The 20451-nt window shown below is 27.4% G+C and overlaps 3 protein-coding genes across 7 annotated transcripts in view; 1 reads left to right on the top strand and 2 right to left on the bottom strand.

Moving 5' to 3' along the window:
- The first annotated feature begins 2097 nt into the window (after nt 1-2097).
- Nucleotides 2098-5143, top strand: LOC126551830 (zinc finger protein 93-like). Of its 4 annotated transcripts, XR_007605712.1 has the most exons (10): nt 2098-2242; nt 2300-2584; nt 2653-2920; nt 3219-3293; nt 3423-3497; nt 3626-3742; nt 3806-3901; nt 4156-4574; nt 4642-4915; nt 4983-5142. XR_007605712.1 is itself a non-coding variant. In XM_050206113.1 (9 exons), exons 1-9 carry the CDS (start codon nt 2153-2155, stop codon nt 5004-5006), a joined length of 1449 nt encoding a protein of 482 aa, XP_050062070.1. In that variant the 5' UTR covers nt 2098-2152; the 3' UTR covers nt 5007-5140. The 4 variants fall into 4 exon arrangements, 1 of the variants encoding a protein (XP_050062070.1); XR_007605713.1 differs by lacking the exon at nt 3219-3293 and having other exon boundaries at nt 4983-5143; XR_007605714.1 differs by lacking the exon at nt 3423-3497 and having other exon boundaries at nt 4983-5143.
- A 3112-nt stretch (nt 5144-8255) lies between these two features.
- Nucleotides 8256-11563, bottom strand: LOC126551831 (tigger transposable element-derived protein 6-like). 2 transcript variants are annotated; one of them, XM_050206117.1, is made up of 3 exons: nt 10933-11563; nt 10271-10458; nt 8256-10189 (listed from the first exon to the last, which is right to left on the bottom strand). In XM_050206117.1, the coding sequence occupies exon 3, from the start codon at nt 9364-9366 to the stop codon at nt 8596-8598; it is 771 nt and encodes a 256-aa protein (XP_050062074.1). In that variant the 5' UTR covers nt 9367-10189; nt 10271-10458; nt 10933-11563; the 3' UTR covers nt 8256-8595. The 2 variants fall into 2 exon arrangements, with proteins under 2 accessions (XP_050062074.1, XP_050062073.1); XM_050206116.1 differs by lacking the exon at nt 10933-11563 and having other exon boundaries at nt 10271-10684.
- A 5746-nt stretch (nt 11564-17309) lies between these two features.
- LOC114124795 (probable G-protein coupled receptor 158) overlaps nt 17310-20451 on the bottom strand; it is a 59763-nt gene continuing 56621 nt past the window's right edge. Inside the window, exon 12 of the mRNA XM_050206115.1 lies at nt 17310-20371. The gene's annotated coding sequence lies outside the window, so the exon portion shown is untranslated. The remainder of the gene's footprint in view (nt 20372-20451) is intronic.

Here is a 20451-nt window from a genome sequence, read left to right as displayed (position 1 = left end):
CAAATATCTATAGTAAATCAGTATTAAGAAAATGTAAGCAAGAATATAATGATTATATATTAGGAATAAATTAAAAGTGCCCAATTAAATCGCTCATTGAATTAAAGCATGGTAAATTTAGTGGTTCAATTCATACAATTAGTGCTGATAAGTTTTTTATCCATTACTGGACTCCTTATCAATTAGTAGTTTACAAACATATCCAAAAGTCATATTGTAGACTAGCTATTGACGCTACAGGGAGTTTGGTAAAAAAAATAACAAGGACAAATCAAAATCTCAAATCAAGCCACATATTTTTGTATGAAGCAGTTGTTTCAACTACTTCATATCAAGTCCCTATAACACAAATAATGAGTGAAAAGCAGGATACATTAACTATTTTCTATTGGTTAGGACTTTGGTTAAGAGATGGAGTTTCAATCCCCCAAGAAGTCGTGTGCGATTACTCCAAAGCTTTGTTGGGTGGCATTACCAGGGCTTTTTGCAATGGACTTACGTTGCATGATTACGTAAATAACTGTTTGGCTGCATTAAATGGGAATATTTCAGAAAGACCAGTTTGCAACTTACGAATAGATGTTGCTCATTTAATCAAGTTGATATGTAGATGGACATGTTGGAAAGGCAAGCGGACAATCAGTACAATAAGTACATATATATCAGGATTACTTTGTAATCAGGATTACTGTGTACTCAGGATTACATATATATCAGGATTACTGTGTACTCAGGATTACCGTGTACTCAGGATTACATATATATCAGGATTACCGTGTACTCAGGATTACATATATATCAGGATTACAATATGTAATGATGTCGAGTAATCCTGATGCTAAATAATCCTGATATTATAGTAATCCTGTTATAGAGTAATCCAGATATATAATAATCTAGATATATGATAATCCTGTTATAAAAGTAATCCTGTTATAGAGTATTCCTGATATAAGATAATCCTGTTATATAGTAATCCAGAAATATAGTAATCCTGTTATATAGTAATCCAGATATATGATAATCCTGCGATTACTAAATAAACCGACTCGTTTCTACCGGAGTAGTGCAAATTACGTTCGCCCGGCACTTATAATATGATATGATAATATGGGTTGTGGCAAAACCAGTACTTTACCCATGTAATCCTGTACCAAGTTACTGTTTTCTGGACAACTCGACTCCACCACCACTTTATGCAAATTGTAAGTATCCAAAATGCATTTCCCAAAAAGGGGACATCCTAAGGAAGCCAGGGATGTGCTTGGCTAAGTCGTAGTACAATATTTCGATTTTTAATGAATTATAAACCGATTCGTTTCTACCGGAGTAGTGCAAATTACGTTCGCCCGGCACTTATAATATGAAATAAAATTACTAAAAATCCAAATTTGGTACTACCGCTTTCAAAATGATATCCCTCGACTCTAAATGACTTAATCTATACCCCCAAACTGTTTCAAGTCCCCTGGTAAGGTAATTGTGCTCAGGGTTGTGGCAAAACCAGTACTTTACCCATGTAATCCTGTACCATGTTACTGTTTTCTGGACAACTCGACTCCACCACCACTTTATGCAAATTGTAAGTATCCAAAATGCATTTCCCAAAAAGGGGACATCCTAAGGAAGCCAGTGATGTGCTTGGCTAAGTCGTAGTACAATATTTCGATTTTTAATGAATTATAAACCGATTCGTTTCTACCGGAGTAGTGCAAATTACGTTCGCCCGGCACTTATAATATGAAATAAAATTACTAAAAATCCAAATTTGGTACTACCGCTTTCAAAATGATATCCCTCGACTACGTACATTCGTGTTTTAAAAAATTCGTCGAGGAAATCATTTTTTCAAAACGGTAGTACAAAATTTTGATTTTAATATGCTGGTATGTAATGATGGTTGTTATGATACATGTTTATTTGCAAACAGATTTTTTACTTATTCTAAATTCAATTTTATAACTTACAAAACTACCTACGTACACAAATGACACATTTTCGAAGTCTAGTTGCAATTATTTTCCACGAATTTGTTGCCCAAGTATTGGGTAAACAAATAACAGAAGTTGATGCTGATGATTTCATGTGGTACTCGCTTACACTTAGAAAAACGATTGCTTGTAATGGTATCAGAGATACGGTAAAATGTATAATGTATATCTTAACTGGAAAACATGCTAAAACACAGGACGTTGGAGATTTAGTCGCAAAATGGATCACTAGAGTATCACCGTTATACAAAGTATGTACGGCCCTTCATTTAAATTCCAAATGTTTTACAGTATTTTTATTTTTATAGATGATTTTTGGTGGTACTGTGATTGATAAACAATTCACTTTAACACCTGATGAATCATATCCATATAATATTCAAAGACATGGGTGGAAGACAAGAACAAATAACTCTGTATTTGATCCTCACGAAGCAACACTGAGAGATATCCAGTATTCAAAAAACCATATGTTTAATTTAGAAAACGATGTAAACGATGTTAGAGTTGTTTGCAAAAAATGTATACCTTCCGGAACAGTTATTAAAACACTTTGCGCACAAACATCACCAATCAATCCAGAAGACATAAAAGTATGTATTGCTTAACTAAAACTATTTATAACAAATAAATTTTTTTTTTTTAATATTTTGTTTTACAGATTGGTGTAAATGACTTTTCAATCTTAAAAAGTAGCAAATCTAAAATTGAATTATTATTTTTGGGCCCTGCCGCCTATATTAATCATTGCTGTTCATCCAACACCAACTGGATCGCCGATAAATTATATCCGAAAGTATGGTGCGCAAAAGCAATTAGGGATATACATCCTGTTGAAGAAATTACTGCTGACTACGGGAAAGAACATTTTGGTACCAACAACGTAGATTGCCAATGCAAATGCTGTAACAAACGGCGAGTAAATAAAGGTTTGCATACAAATTCATTTAAAACATTCATTTAATACAATTAGCTTGACAGGGGACTTAAAACAGTTGGGGGTATAGAGTAGGTCATTTAGAGTCGAGGGATATCTTTTTGAAAGCGGTAGTACAAAATTTGGATTTTTAGTAATTTTATTTCATATTATAAGTGCCGGGCGGACGCAATTTGCACTACTCCGTTAGATTTCTAAATTTCTAAATGCCATGTTTTTTATTTTAAAATTTCAGGAATTTATAACAGTTTCATAATATAATTTAATTTAATTTAATTTTTAAATTTTAGTTGTAAATGCGAATGTTGTTGACTCAGAACAAACACCAAATAACATAGATGATGACAATGAAACAAGTCATAAAGGTATAACATTTATAATGTAATTTAATTGAATGAGTAAATTTCTAAATGCCATGTTTTTTATTTTAAAATTTCAGGAATTTATAACAGTTTCATAATATAATTTAATTTAATTTAATTTTTAACTTTTAGTTGTAAATGCGAATGTTGTTGACTCAGAACAAACACCAAATAACATAGATGATGACAATGAAACAAGTCATAAAGGTATAACATTTATAATGTAATTTAATTGAATGAGTAAATTTCTAAATGCCATGTTTTTTATTTTAAATTTCAGGAATTTATAACAGTTTCATAATATAATTTAATTTAATTTAATTTTTAACTTTTAGTGGTAAATGCGAATGCTGTCGAACAAACACCATATTACATAGATGATGCGAATGTTGAAATGGATGATGCCGAAGAAGCATATTTTTCATCGCTAGGTGTTTTAAAAAAAAAAAAAAGTATTTATATTTTATTTAATGAGTAGATCATTACAATTATTTTTATCTTATATTAAATTTTAGTTTTAAATTGCGAATACAGTAGTAGTGAAGAGAAATCAAGTGATGAAAAATCAGAAACTTCTAGTGATGAAAAATCAGAAGGTTCTATTGAAGACGGTAAGCTGAAAATTTCCTTAAATTAGAGGTATAACATTTATAATGTAATTTAATTTAATGAGTAAATTTCTAAATACCATGTTTTTTTATTTTGTCGTTTTTACTTAATTTCACCTACGGTAAATTCACCCACAGTGTAATAATTTCATCAAAATCGGTCAAGTGGTTTAGGAGTCCATTGAGGACAAACACTGTGACACGAGATTTATATATATTAAGATTATTAATTGTGTTTTTGTTTTTCTATGTTACAGTGGTAACCTATAAATGCACATACCCGGGTAGTATTAAATCTTATAAAAAGAGAAGATGGTGCACAAAACATTTAGAGAGTCATTTCGCTAAACATGTTTGTGAAACATGTAAAAAGGTTCTATCTAGTAGAGGAACCTTAATTCGACATATGAAAATGCACGCAGACAAGCGCTCAAAATATAAATGTAAAATATGCAACCGGACATTCTTCCATAGCAGTGATTTAAAGTACCATCAAAAAACCATACATGAAGACAACAGTTCAATAAAATGTACAATTTGCGAGAAAACTTATTCCACAAAAAAATTATTGAAAAACCATCATGACTATGTTCATTTAAATTTACAAAAATATCGTTGTCCAGACTGCGGTATGTTTTTTGGAATGGCAATCATGTTGTATCGACATAAAAAAAAGGTAATTAATTAACACTTGAGTAACAAAATATAACATTTAAATAAAAAAAAACATATTTCTGTTTCAGAATCACAATGTTCCGGAGACCTGATTTTGTCATCGAGTCGCCGTCTCGATCTTCGAATTATTCGAAAATATAATTAAATTTATATAATGTTTTTTTTTTTTAATTTTTATCAAAATTGTTTAATATATAATAATTATAATATATATAATATATAATAATTCAAATTCAAGAATGGTTCAGAATCATATGTTAACAATGAATTATATGTTTATATTTTTGTTACTTTTTTTGCAATCAACATCAAAATATTGTACAACAGTTACATAAAAAAAAGGTAATTAATTAACACTTGAGTAACAAAATATAACATGTAAATAAAAAAAAACATATTTCTGTTTCAGAATCACAATGTTCCGGAGACCTGATTTTGTCATCGAGTCGCCGCCGTCACCATCGTTAATAGCAATGTTACTCAGAAAATTATTCAAAAATATAATTAATTTTATATAATGTTTTTTTTTTAAATTTTTATCAAACTTCAAGAATGTTTCAGAATCATATGTTAACAATGAATTATATGTTTATATTTTTGTTACTTTTTTTGCAATAAACATCGAAATATTGTACTACGACTTAGCCAAGCACATCACTGGCTTCCTTAGGATGTCCCCTTTTTGGGAAATGCATTTTGGATACTTACAATTTGCATAAAGTGGTGGTGGAGTCGAGTTGTCCAGAAAACAGTAACATGGTACAGGATTACATGGGTAAAGTACTGGTTTTGCCACAACCCTGAGTACAATTACCTTACCAGGGGACTTGAAACAGTTTGGGGGTATAGAGTAAGTCATTTAGAGTCGAGGGATATCATTTTGAAAGCGATAGTACCAAATTTGGATTTTTAGTAATTTTATTTCATATTATAAGTGCCGGGCGAACGTAATTTGCACTACTCCGGTAGAAACGAATCGGTTTATAATTCATTAAAAATCGAAATATTGTACTACGACTTAGCCAAGCACATCCCTGGCTTCCTTAGGATGTCCCCTTTTTGGGAAATGCATTTTGGATACTTACAATTTGCATAAAGTGGTGGTGGAGTCGAGTTATCCAGAAAACAGTAACTTGGTACAGGATTACATGGGTAAAGTACTGGTTTTGCCACAACCCTGAGTACAATTACCTTACCAGGGAACTTGAAACAGTTTGGGGGTATAGAGTAAGTCATTTAGAGTCGAGGGATATCATTTTGAAAGCGGTAGTACCAAATTTGGATTTTTAGTAATTTTATTTCATATTATAAGTGCCGGGCGAACGTAATTAGCAGTACTCCGGTAGACCCGTTAGGTTAAAAATTCATAAAAAATCGAAATATTGTACTGCGACTTAGCCAAGCACATCACTGGCTACGTTAGGATGTCTGCTTTGTGGGGAATACATTTTGAATACTTACAATTTGCATAAATAATTTGCATCCGGTATTTAGTCTTCGATTTTTTTGGTTCTCGATTTCTCTTTTTGAAATTAAAGAAACCATTGAAGAATATAATAATGAAGATAATAAAGATAATTTTAATCAAATTGGCAAAGAAAGTGATGATGAGCTTTTTTCAGAAGAAGAAAGTTATTCAAAATCGACTTCTTCTAAAATAACAATTTTCCTAGATGAAATTAAACGTGAAAGCAAATCCAGAGCGCATTTAAAAGGAGACAAAATCAGTGCATATTTCATTCCAGAATTTGGTAAACAGATTTTGAGAATTTGTAAAGAATTCCCTTTATGGACAAATGTGATGCGGTCCCTTTTTAATTCTCCTTATGATACTGCAACGTCTGCATCTGTCGAGGGAAATTTCTCAGAATTAAAAAATAGAATATTACAAACATCCACACAAATGTCTGTAGACCGTTTCGTTTCAACACACTTGATAAGTATTGAACAAATGATGAAAATAGTTAGAAGTCATCAAATAGATATAAAAAATACAGGTGATTATTTTTATTTATAATAGTTTAATTATTAAGTAATATACAAGGTGATTCTTTTATCACGAAACACTCATTAATTCAAAAAGTATTCATGTTTTTGAAAACATTTTTTTTTACTTAGTTTTAAAAAAATAACGTTTTTATTAAAAATTATATTTTTAAATATTTGTTATACTTATTTTTTTTTAAGTTTTTATTTTTTTGAATGACAACATAGTTTGAATTTCATATTCCAAGGCAGAATAATTTTTTGAGTATTTTTTATACATAAAAATCGAATTTAAGGCGAGTAGTATATTATGATTTATGAGTTATACGTATTTAAAGTTTAGTCAAGCGGAGTAGTGGGCAAACATTGGGCGGGGTAACCCCGTATCATTACACTCCACTCCACGAATCTAAACTTTAAATACTTATAACTCATAAACTACTCGCTCTAAATTCGATTTTTATGTATCAAAATACTCAGAAAATTATTTTGCTTTGGAATATGAAATTAAAACTTTGTGTTGTCAATTATTTGTCATTCAAAAAAGTAAAAAACTTATAAATATATTTATAAATAAGATGAAAAATATTTTAAATATAATTTTTTAATAAAAACGTTATTTATTTAACTACTTGAAACTATGTAAAAAAATGTTTTCAAAAACATGAATACTTTTTGAATTAATGAGTGTTTCATGAAAAAAAAAACACCCTATATACGTCCTAAGAACGTAATAATACTAATTATTATGTTTTTATGTTTAATACGTGTAATATTTACATATAAGTAACTAAATAATTTAATTGTAAATTGTAATATTATTTCATTTGTTTTCATTGAATCCTATAGAAAAAATTGTTCATGCAAAACCAAAAGCGGCAAATGACTCCTTGAAAAGCTCTCTATTTGCTAAATCTGAACAATCATCACATAATTATATTGATACAGTTATAAAAGATGCATCGGAGGAGGGACATGGAAGTAATAGTAGTTCACCGGATATAAATTACGATTGTTAGTCACTATACTTTATTTTTAATTTTAGTATTTTCAAAAAAACCTTATTATTTCATATATTTTTTACAGACGTACCCAGTAAAATAATAGGCGATAATAATTGGAGTAGTTCCGTTTTAAAATCATCAAGATCATTATCACCTCTTATTTTAGACATTAAAAAAAGAAGAAAAGATAATTTGGAAGATACAAGCACATTAATCCTCGATAATACCAGTTAGTTATAAATTTATATTAAAATATTAAATTATTTTCGATTTAATTGGTTTAAATACTTTCAGATAATCTTTTTGATATGCAGTTTAATGATGACATCACTACTTTATCAAAAATGTCTAGAGCCGATAGTAATGATACCTATAATTAATTAACAAATTAATCAAACTTGATATTTTTTGGTGGGTAACAAAGCTATTTTATAAAATAAACATATTAACTTAATAAGCTTTTTAAAACAAACAAATAAATAAATAAATAATATAAAATACATAAATCATAGTAACAAATACAATTTTATAAACAACAACTTTATGTTTTTTATTAGGTCAACATTTTAAATTAAATTAACAATTAATCAGACTTAGTAGTTAGTAATTATCTTCTTGGTAGAAACATTAACAATTTTGTAAACAACTAAGTTTTCAATTAGGATATATTATTAAAATTAACAATTAATCAGACTAAGTAATTACCTTCTTGGTAGGAACATTAACAATTTTATAAACAACTAAATTTTCAGTTAAGTTATATTTTTAAATTAAATTAACAATTTAATCAGACTTAGTAATTACCTTTCTTGGTAGGAACATTAACAATTTTATAAACAACTAAATTTTCAGTTAAGTTATATTTTTAAATTAAATTAACAATTTAATCAGACTTAGTAATTACCTTTCTTGGTAGAAACATTAACAATTTTGTAAACAACTAAGTTTTCAGTTAGGTTATATTTTTAAAATTATAGACTTGGCAACTTAATACTTTTTTAGTAGGTAACTAAATAAAATAAAATACAAAACTTAATAAACTTTTGATAGTGTCTTACAAAAATCACAAATGAAGCTGTCTCCTTCACACTCAGCACAACCGTCATGACACCATTTCATACATTTTGAACATCTTACCCAGCCTTCATTTGATTTGGATTGAGAAAATGTTCCACCACAATATGGACATTCAGCATCACTATCTTCATCATTAGTAGCAGTGTTTTTAGACTTTTTTTGTCGTTTGCATAATGGTTTTTTTTTATTAAATAAGCGTTTTTTTGGTGGTGTTATTGCTTTGGAAGCTTCTAGCTCTGCTTTGTATGGACTAGATGTTAAAATAGCAGCTGTACCTTTTTTTCTGTTCGTTGACCGTGCTTTAATACTTGCTTTAGGTATAGGAGTGACATGTACTGGACTAAAAGTAAACGATGAGCAAGGTTGGGTTTCTTCTTGATTGTTACTTGTTTTATTCTCACTTATAGAAATTTCAGTTATTGGTGGATCTATTGCAGCAATTTCAGCTATTGGTGGATCTATTACAGCAATTTCATCTATTGGTGGCTCTATTAAAGCAATTTCTGTAGTTTGAGCTGCAATAAAATCAGAATCGTCAAATATATTTGGATCTAATGGTACAATTCCACATTTTCTGAAACCATTTATGGCAGTCATCTGAGTTGCAGCTTTAATGTATGCTTCACCGAAAAGTTTGCTCACTTGAAATTGAGATACAACTCTTCCTGGGTTATTTCGTAGGAACTTCTCAATTGCCTGAACATAGAAGGTATTTAGTGGTCCCATAAAAGAAACGTCCAATGGCTGCAACTTGTGGCTACAATGTGGTGGTAAGCATACAACAGTGGTATGATTTTCCTTGCCAAATCAATAAACTGTAAATTCCTTGTGTGAGTCATATGGCCATCTAGTATAAGCAGAACTGGATCTTCTGCTGTTGGTTTAGCATGATTAATAAAATGTTGAAACCATTCTGTAAAAATGTCTAATTGCATCCATCCAGATGGGTGACAATGAAAAATAGTTCCTGGAGGAGCACCATCCTTTAGTTCAGCTTTCATTCTCACCCTAGGAAAAATTATCATGGGAGGTATAAAATTTCCACCAGCTGACATACAGACTACAATTGTTGACAAGACACCTCTCTCTGCTGAAGTTAGAGAACCTACTTGTCTTCTTCCTTTTAATGCCAAAATTTTGGAACATTTTGATTGTACTGTGGTTAGTCCAGTCTCATCAACATTAAAAACTCTATGTGGTAAGAATCTGTTTTTTTGCTGTACATTTTGTAAAATAGTAAAAAATTTCATTACATTTGGACGGTTAAACGCCTGAGCTCTAGCAGATGATGTAGCTTCTGGAGATCTAAGTGTTATCTCTGGATGGCGCTTTCGGAATCCTTTTACCCAGTCTTTACCAGCCATTTTTTTTGTAACACTGAAGTTGTGCGAAATATTATTTTTTTCAGCTAATTCAAAAGCTAATGTTTGGATATTGTTTATTGTTAGTCCATAAAATCTTTTTTCCATATCAATCAGATAATTTACAATTTCTTGTTCTTGGTCATTAGTGAAAACAGAACGAAATCGGCCAAGAATTTTTTTGTTACCTAAACAAATATAATATACCTCCTTTATATTGTATATTTTGGTTACTAAGTATATTATAATATAATAATACTAATATGTACCTGTTGCATCAATATTAACATCTCTAACTCTTCTTATTAATGTTGTTCTTGGGACGTTGAAATATTTAGCAGCTTCATTATAACACATTTTTTTATTTTTAACCGACTCAATTGCTTTTTTCATACTCACTGCATTCCAGCTTTGCTGATTTGAAGTTCTTTTGTATTTGAAAGGCATCTTAACATTTCTATAATTGAACAGATACAAAATAATACATACTGATGATTGTAGGTATTTAAGAATTATTTGTTTCAGAAGTTTTTGTTATTAATTTTATAGTTTTTTTCTTTAACTCATTAATGATATTTATTTACCACTAACATTGTTAAGCAGTAATTTAGTTTATAGAAGTCTTTTTAGTTCTTATAATATAATAACTACACCAAAAAATGAATTAACATGCATATACAATTAAAATTATTAAATAAACATTATCAAAATGAAAAATAATTGAAGTATGGGTAAACTGGTCACCATAGTGACCACTTTGCCCTTTTAATAATGTTTAATTTACTATTTAAAAAAATATTAATCCCATTAACTAATTAAACTTAAGCTAATTCTATAATATATAAAATCTAATGTAGATTTCGAAAAATAATAATTTGGGTATATTAATTACTATGTTTATAATATATAATTATTTATTCAGAGCACTTACCTTACATCAACAGCATACAAAAATGATTTTTTTTTTTTAAACCGAAACGGTAAATGTTTTTATCAATAGTGGTTTATCAGTTGATAAATATGATAACAATGAACCAATCCACGTGATGAAACCAGCTGTTTATTTATTTCCAACAGAATAATAAGACATGACCACTTTACCCGCTATGACCACTTTGTACACCTTTCCCCTAGTAGTTCAGAAAAAGGTTAATTTTATATTATTTTCTAATATGATTTAAATTTTATATTTTATGCTAACTTGTCAATATTATACAAATAAAATATATTGTATTACTATTATCTTCTACAATTTAAATACAATTTTTAAAGTTTTCAAATTTTTTAGGTTAAGTATAATTTTCAAAAATGCATACTAATTATTTTGTCTTGTGTATATAGCGAAAAATAATTAGTTGAATTAATTGCGTTTTTTAAAAAACACTGTTTTGGTCAGTAAGGATGTTTCACTTGTTCCATGACATATTTCAAAAATCCAAAATGTTTGCCTGGTGCTACTTAATTAAAAAAAAAATTATTATATTATTATTTATACAGGGTGTTTCTCGATGAACTGACAATTGCTATAACTTTTGTTCTATTGAACATTTTCAACTTTTTTTTTTTTGAATTGTCAATTATCATCTGCGCTATATTCAAAATATTTTAAATATTTTTTAAAAAATTTTCCATTTGATGTTTAAAAAAATCAAAATAGCCATTTTATTGATATGATTTTTAAAATATATTTGCAAAAAAAAAAAAATTTTAAATTTTCTAAGATTTTTTGAAGTTTGCATAATTTCATATTATTTCTAATATATTAGAATATATTAGTATATATTTTTAAAGCAAATTTTTAGTGTCAAATCTTTCAATTGTTTCATGAAGTACCTTTTATTTTAAGGCTAAATTACGTTCAATGGTACCTACTTGATTTAATTTTTTTTATAAAATGTTCTACAGTTTCACGCCTAGGTTATTTTTCCTCTAAAAAAACTATTTGGCTGTAAAATTCAAATTATTTACATCGTATCTTAAAATACTTATCACATTTACAGTAACCAATATAAAATATTTTAGTGGTATAATACTGGTATATATACAATATACATATATATACGCACAAATTTAAATAATATAATACTTGACAGAAGATACTATGTTTATACTTTAGGTGAGAATTCGAATGTGAATGAAATTTTATCAGATTCTTCATCCTCTATCGATAAAGCAACTGTAGACGAAGAGGAAGAATGGAGAGGATTCAAGTCAGAAAAACAAATCGTAATCGAAAAAGACACAAATAAAAAACGTCCTACTAAATACATGGAACCGTGTCCAGAAATAGACCGTATTCTTAATGCATCTAGGATGAGATCACACTTAAATACATTAATACTTAACGGCAACATTTCTTCTACTTGTCATTATAAAAAGACTGCCTATATAATATCAAATACTTGTTCGTTTGATGCAGTCATAGTTGGGATAGTTGTCGCCTATAACGATTATCCTACATATAAAGCAATTTTAGAACAGACCAATAATGATTTTTTAATGATGGCGAATATGATAGCTTTATATGGAAGAAGCAAGGAAATTTATGTGGCAAGACTTAAATTATTATTAAATTGTTTTAAAGTAGAGGGTGATATTCCTGCTGTCAAATATATTGATGCTGTATGTAACGTCACTAAAATAATTTACAATTTTTTAAATACTGCTCCTAGCTCTGTCCAATATATCGAATGTTCAAAGAATTGCACAAACAAAAAAATACTGCCATCAACATCAATAATTTTAAATAATAAGCATTTAAGCGGATTTCCACATATCACACAACTTCTTCTGAATTACGTAAAAAAAAAAAATCAGAGCCCTGTTATAATAAGGAATGCAAAGGATTCAAAACCACATATCGAATACTGCAAAATCATTTATTTATTGAAGCTGACTATTTATATGGCAATGAAGGTAATGATAAAAAATTAACAGATTTTCCAGAGCAAATAAATATTGAAAACGCTGAGTAAGTTATAATTCTATAAAAATAGTATTTATATATTATATACTTATTTATTATTGAATTTCAAGATTTTAGACTTTTAATTAAATTGAAGTATATAATTCTGAGTTAACATAAATAATAATAAAACAAATAAACAAATAAATATGAAATCTGTCGTAAATAATTATTACAATAAATGTATTGTTCATATATTTATTGTATTTATATCATCATTATAATGATTTAATCTGTTTTTGTGCATTGGTTACTAGATATTTAATATATATGTTTTTTGGTCGAATGACGATTACATTATTTGTATTATATTGTACACAGCATAATTTAACATATCTGACTTTAACAGGTACATCCTAATATCAATCATTCACTATGCTGCTGGACATTACGTAACATATTATATAAGAAGATATAATGGCAGCTGGGAACTTCACAACGATTTACAACTAAAAATACAAAAAATAAGAAACAAAGATTCTATAAAAAATATAAACCCTCACCTTATAATGTATATAAAAATGTCTTAAAATTGAAAAATGTTTATTTATAAAACTTATAATAAAAGGATAATTTTTTTCTATGATTATATTACTTTTTACAGCATTAGTTTAGTTTGATATGCCTTAGACAAAATGTCTATTCATCTCGTGCCATACAAATATTTATGCGCAAAAATAACAGATTTTCATAAAATATCAGGTAGATTCTGGGTATTTATGTTATACGGAAAATTATACTACTACTTGTATTGGTCATTACAGCTTAAGGTTCATTACAAAAAAGCGGGCAAGTGGGTACTGCTCTGCTGTACATTAGGTGCGGTGTGGATCACTATTATATATTATAGGAGGGTTAAATTTGAATCCAATGATAATTATCATTGTATACGAAAAACGATTCTGAACGAAAATGATTTGTCAGCCTAGGATATAATTTTAAGTGGTTGATAAAAAAGGTGGTTTATGTTTTAATGACCTGAATACATCAAAATTTAAGTTTTTTTTTAATTATTATTAGCTAAACTTATGAAAAATCTTGTATTAAATTTTCAACTCTTAGCTACTTATACAAAAATTTGTATGAAGTATACCTACAAAATAATTTGCAAATATTCATGGTTTTGACGAAATTTCGTCAATATTTGAACTTAAAATGCTAATAAAAAAAAATTGTGCCTATGTATTCTTATAATTTTTTAATCATTATAAGAATAACTTATGAAGAACTTAGTATTAAATTTTCAAGTATTTTGATTGGACCAAAAAAATTTATAGACACTTCAAAAAAAAATTTTCAGAAAATTTGAAAATTTCAGTTGTCTATAAATAGCTCAAAAAAAGTCAAAATATTTTGAAAATTTAATCACGTAAAAAAAACGCTCGTTTGAGGATAAATCGTTATCGTTACGCTATTTTGTAAAAAATTAAAATTCAAACGCACTTAAAATTTTTCCTATAATGATGCTTCGAGTTTTCTCTATAGCTACTTGAAGGAAAACTTATGGAAAACTTAGTGTTGTAATTTTAATTCTTAGTTATAAACACAAAAAATTTTACGATTTTTCAACTTCAAAATTACTTCCAAATTTTCGCGTTTTCGACAGATTTCGTAAAAATTTTAACTATAAAAACAACTCATAAGGAATATTGTATATTGTAATTTAATTCCCAAAATATTAGCAAGTGTATTTTAAACATCCCAAAATTGTAAATATATTTCAACTAGTATATTAAATTATTTTAAAAATAAACTAATGAGTTTTAAGTATAACTGCGGGGGTATAGTTTTCATTGGTTTATTGTGTCTATACACAATAGGCTATTCTGAGTATAGGATAGCTGTTTGTAAATAATAATTAAGAATTCAATTAAAATTACTAACGTTGGGTAACTTTGAAAATTCGTAAGGGGTGAGGTTTTTGACTTGCAAATTCTTGCTAATTATAACGAGTGTTTTGATACCATTTTTGAAAGTTTCGGACAACAAGTAAGGGCTGGGGTGAAAACTTTGAAAATTCGTAGGGGTGAGGTTTTTGACTTGCGAATTCCGGGAGTGGACTTGCAAATTCTTGCTGATTATAACGAGTGTTTTGATACCGTTTTCGAAAGTTTCGGACAACAAGTAAGGGCTGTGTGAAGTTAGCCCTTCTTTGGTTCCACCCCTAATAACTTCTCTGTAATAGACTTGCAAATTCTGGGACTGGACTTGCAAATTCTTGCTAATTACTTGCAAAATTTTGGCACTATGCAAAACTTGTTTTAAATAAGTGTAAGGGCCAACTTCACGGCAGTCAAAGGTCAAGAAAAAGCTGCCGAAAAAATATTACAGGTACTTGGTACTTACATATAAGTTTATCTATAAGATAAAGGAAATAAAATTAATAATTTATTTTTTTTTCTTATACAGGTTAGCAATGTCGTAATTCCAGCGTTAAAAATTAATGACTGCATCAAAATTTCTGTTCCAAAAGTCGACAGATGACCATCGGACCTTGCTCACGTGATTGCTGTCATTATTAAAAAAAAAATAAAATGTATAAAATAGGAACTACACATGGTCTTATTAAAGGATGGTTTAATTCTGGAAGTATGCAGCATGCAACTGCAAATTTCATTTTAGCTGAACAGGTTGACAAATAAAAAGAATTAACCTAGTGTGAAACTTTTAAGTTGTATCTGGAGGTCAGGGGTTCTTAAGTTGTTCATGTAAAAGTGCTTGTCAAACCAAAAGATGTGTTTATTTTAAAGGTGGTTTAAAATGTAACAGTCGTTGTCACAATTCATTTTCCTGCTCAAATAAATAAAAAAAATATTATAATATGATTAATATGTTAATGAAATATTTTCGAATTTCACGAAGCGTAAAAAATCCGTTTCCATTTTATAAAATGGTCATCTTTTCATGAAAAGATCAGTTTCACCAAGTGGCTACGACATATACACTTAAATATTATCGTATCATTAAAAGACTAAAATTGTACTAATACATGTATGTAGGTTAGTAGGTAATATACATATTTGATGCCATACAATGTAGCCCAACGTATTCAAATATCCACACAAATGTGTTGTAGCAAATCTGCTACTATACGCAGTGAAGGGTTTTAATGTACTTAATAAATAACAATAAGTACGCAGTAGTCGATTTCTTAATCATAATACATTTCTAATCATCGTCATTGTTATGGAGCTTTAAATCGCTATCAAAATTAAAAAAAAGATACATTTTATACTTACAAATTGTATATTTATTGAGTTATATTAATCATATTTTCACAATATTAATAGTATAAAATAATACTGATATTTTATTTAATTACAAATTACAATAAAAAAAATACATAATTTATTTTCTTATGACAATATTTTAGTAGGTAAGTACATAGAATATGATTTATGAGTATTATGGTACATTAAGAAATTGGAAATGTTTATTTTCTAAGAAGGTAGAATCCTTTAGAAGCATCAAGTTAGCTTAAGTAACTATGATAACTTACTATTTATGAAACAATACGTAAGTACCTATTTAAAAAAACATGATGATTAGGGCGGGAAATTTTCATTAAAATATACTGTATGATAAGGTATAAATATTAAAACTAAATATCAGATGCAGAATGGTCTTAAATTTCTGATGTAACTATTCACAATATAACAATAGGTAAATTTAGTAATTTTTTTGATAAGAGGGGGGTTAAGATCAGGAAAATGTCTATTCTTGAATTATAAAATAAAATAAATATTAGAATTATTGAGTCCTAATTGTGTACAAATATTACGTTATTTTAGCATTACCTACACTTTTGGAACTGAAGCATTTTCACACATTAATACTTCATACAAGTAAAAACCAAAACCACTCATTATTTTAAGTCATAGCCTAACTTGATGATTCTGAAATTGTTTGTAAAAAAACATAGTGATTTCGCAAAAACAGTAAATTAATAATTTAATAATATAAGTAAACATAATGCTACACCCTAGGATGTGAAATTATCTTATCTGCAGTTTAAGTAACCAACACTATTTTAAATTACTTGTGATACTTAAAGCAAATAAGTTAACTAAAAATTTAAGTAAATTATATCAATTTTTATTATATTATCACCATGATCACATTATTATAGATTAAAAGAACGCCACATACACATGTTAGTCTCCGTCTTGTTTACATACTGACATACTACAACAAATTTCCGTTCAGCGGAATCAATTTTATGTTGTTAATTTAGTATTAGAGTCAACTTACCTATAATCAAACTTAAAGGTTAAGTCTGCGTCAATCATAGTGGCGGTTGGTGACCCACCCCCTGATATCACTATACAATCATAAAATTATAGTTTAGGTAACCTTTAAAAAGGTGGTTTAAAAGTAGGCACCTATAGGTAAAAGAGCTATACTCATCTGATTACTTATTGGTTTGGTTAATAATTCTGGATAATATGATTACCTTTAATGTTTAAAATGGTTAAATTGACTCTGATATTAAAGCCAGTAGCATAAAATTGATCCCTCCGAACGAAAATTTGCTATTTGTGTGTATTTAAGACAGAGACAATAGGTACATGCGGGCTTCCTCTTAAGAAGAAACAAAAAAACAAAACTGGATGCTTTAAAATAAATTTAGTTTTTATAAAATATTATGTCTAAAATTAAGTTTTTGTGGAACACTTTTCTCTCAACTACAATTTAAGCAAATTAAAAAGTAGTTTGTCTTAATCAAAGATTAAATATTAAAATGTTAATGAAAAAAATTTGTAATCATAAAAATTGGTAGAAATTAACTTTAATCAAAAAATGAAACCAGGTAATAATATAAAATTAATAAGAAAATATGAAAATAATTGACAAATTCTTAATCAGTATTTTTTTATATATATTTCAAAATTCAGACACTATAAAACGTATATAAAACTTAATCTAACCTAACGGTTTATTATATTATATTGAATGAATCATGCTTAAAAGTCATAATAAATAAATAGGTATCAATAATATTATGTAAAGCTTATATCGTACGTGTAATACTATCTAACATGTAATTTTTCAGTTAACTATTATGTTAATATTAAAAATGACACATTATTTTCAAAAATGAAAACTCTAATGTATTAATAAAATCCATTTTGAAGTTAAAATAAGTTATTTTACAATTTTGAACGATTGTGGACATTGTCAAAACATAAAATGTTTCACAAAGTTAGAGTAAGTATACTTAATCGTTATTATAGTGAAAAAGATCTCACGTAATCCTAATGTGGCCTAAATTTTTCATCAGGTAACTGCTTACCATATTTAAATTAATATTTTTTTATTTTGATTCTTAAGAAATGAATAATAATTTTTGATTAAGAACAAAAAAATTTTACTGTGATTATCATTCCCAATATAATATTCTTTGATAAACTATACAATACCTTCTAATAAATAGATAATATTCCAACTGGTTATTATATCAGATTTCCTGACGTGTTACACATCAGTATCATTATAATAGTACCTTTGAGATTAATTTAAAATGTGCTATTAGTGATATTAATTAATATCTCATATTAGACATGGATAATTTATAATAAAAAATTATAATATTATGTAAGTAAAGAATTATTAGTTGAAGTTTCTTAACAGAAATAGCATTTCATAATAAAACTTTAAAATAGATTGTTAAAATCATTAGGTATATTCAAACAAAAGTGGTTGTAACACTATTTCAACCGATGCCAACCAGTCTTGAGTTTAAATGACAATCAGTTAGCACATTCATGAAGCAGATACAGCTAAAAATATGTATTGTCTAGTTCTTAAAAAAAAAATTAAAACAAAACTAGTGATTCAATTTCAACATGACCAAGAAAAATTATATAAAAATAAAAATACAAGTATTGAGCATAAAGATATATTACCTATCAAAAAAATCACCTATACGATAAGTCAATAAGTTATGGATCAGAATTTTTCTGTTCTCGGTTTTTATTTATTTTTTTTTTTATCGCAGTAAACTTTTGATGTCTTAAACAATATTTATTTTATTAGATAAAATTTAGGTAAGTAGTTATTTTTTAGATAATTTTAATACTAACTTTTATGTAAACAACAAAATATTAAAATTCGTTAGTTAACTATACCTACATGACTAGATAAATTTCTTTTCTAGGGTGTAACAACGTATTCAAAATTTGTAACAAATAATAAATTATATTCGTCATTAGTTTCTTTTATAAAAATCATGTTAAACAACTTATTATTTCAATTTGAAATAATATATTATAGTTGATAATTTTTAATCATCCTTTGTATTTGGTTATTTAAATAATAAATTACCTTAAAATTTAACAACTTAAGTTATAATGAGAATTAATTGTAATTTTACTTTTATTTCAATGTCTGTAGAACATTGGTAATTCGACAAATAGGTATTTGTATACGAATTGTAAATTTTTAGTCGATACAATATTGTTGATAAAATTATTATTGCGATAAATAGCTCCTTAAAATCAATTAACTTGGTACAATTATATAACAATTGTTTTTTTTTTTAATTAGCATTAGTAGTGTAACGCTTAATATGTCACACTAAATTCAGGATGCAAATTTATTAAAACAATTAATTAATTTCTCAACAAATGATTTAGGTTTTTTTTATTAATTTAAATTAATATCTTTTAAAAATTTCTAACTTGAATAATCATGAATTTTACGTGAATGTATGTCACTCATATCCATTTTAAAATTATTTTGTTCTTAAGAAGACGTCTCGCCTGTATTTATTATTTCCATCTTATAAATACAGAACATGAAAAGATTAAACTTAAGTGTCAATGTTTAGCTTTTAGTTGCATTGATTTTAATATTACAGTTAATCAATCTAATAATAAAACTAAAAGTAACAATATTATCAGTTGTTTGACAGGGGAATTTTTCAATGTTTTTATTTTGAAGCTAGTTATGAGAATTTTTAAATTTTAATATTTTACAATCAAACAACTATATTAAAAATTTAAACATCGAAAAAAACCACTTACAATTAACCACAAACCATGTTGCTACCTTTAGGTTTGATAATAAAAGCAAAGATAAAATCTGTTTATCTTAGACTGTTGCGCATTTGAAATTCAACAAATGCAAGTAAGACGTACTTTCTATAAGCAATTTCCGTACCATGATTTTTAACATCAATTTGATTCAATTAGTACCAAAAAGAGTAATTTTTCTTTTTATAGTGGTTTTTTATCTCAATCAAAATTAATCTATTTAGCGAAATGTCATCAATAATCAAAGTAGGAATTTGTTTAATCTACTGCATTTGTTTAAAATAGGTATACATCTCTAAAACTGCCGTTGGTCTTCATAGTTACATAATATCCAACTCTTACTAACTTATTTTATGGAAATTGCGGTTTCTCTGAAACAATAGATAAAATAATTATACTAACTATATTAATATGACAATAACTTTACTATTTAAATTAAATTAAATTAAAT

This window comes from Aphis gossypii, chromosome X (assembly GCF_020184175.1).
Source record: "Aphis gossypii isolate Hap1 chromosome X, ASM2018417v2, whole genome shotgun sequence".
NCBI classification, from domain to species: Eukaryota; Metazoa; Arthropoda; class Insecta; order Hemiptera; family Aphididae; genus Aphis; species Aphis gossypii.
This window is presented reverse-complemented; position numbering and strand designations above follow the sequence as displayed.

Excerpts from the sequence above, each read along its gene's own strand:
- LOC126551830 (XM_050206113.1), top strand. The coding sequence starts at position 2,153 with ATGTATATCTTAACTGGAAAACATGCTAAAACACAGGACGTTGGAGAT. Across the intron at positions 3,498-3,625 it reads CAATGAAACAAGTCATAAAG|TGGTAAATGCGAATGCTGTC; the intron begins GTATAACATTTA and ends TTTAACTTTTAG. Across the intron at positions 3,902-4,155 it reads AGAAGGTTCTATTGAAGACG|TGGTAACCTATAAATGCACA; the intron begins GTAAGCTGAAAA and ends TCTATGTTACAG.
- LOC126551831 (XM_050206116.1), bottom strand. The coding sequence starts at position 10,448 with ATGCCTTTCAAATACAAAAGAACTTCAAATCAGCAAAGCTGGAATGCA. Across the intron at positions 10,190-10,270 it reads TGTTAATATTGATGCAACAG|GTAACAAAAAAATTCTTGGC; the intron begins GTACATATTAGT and ends ATATTTGTTTAG.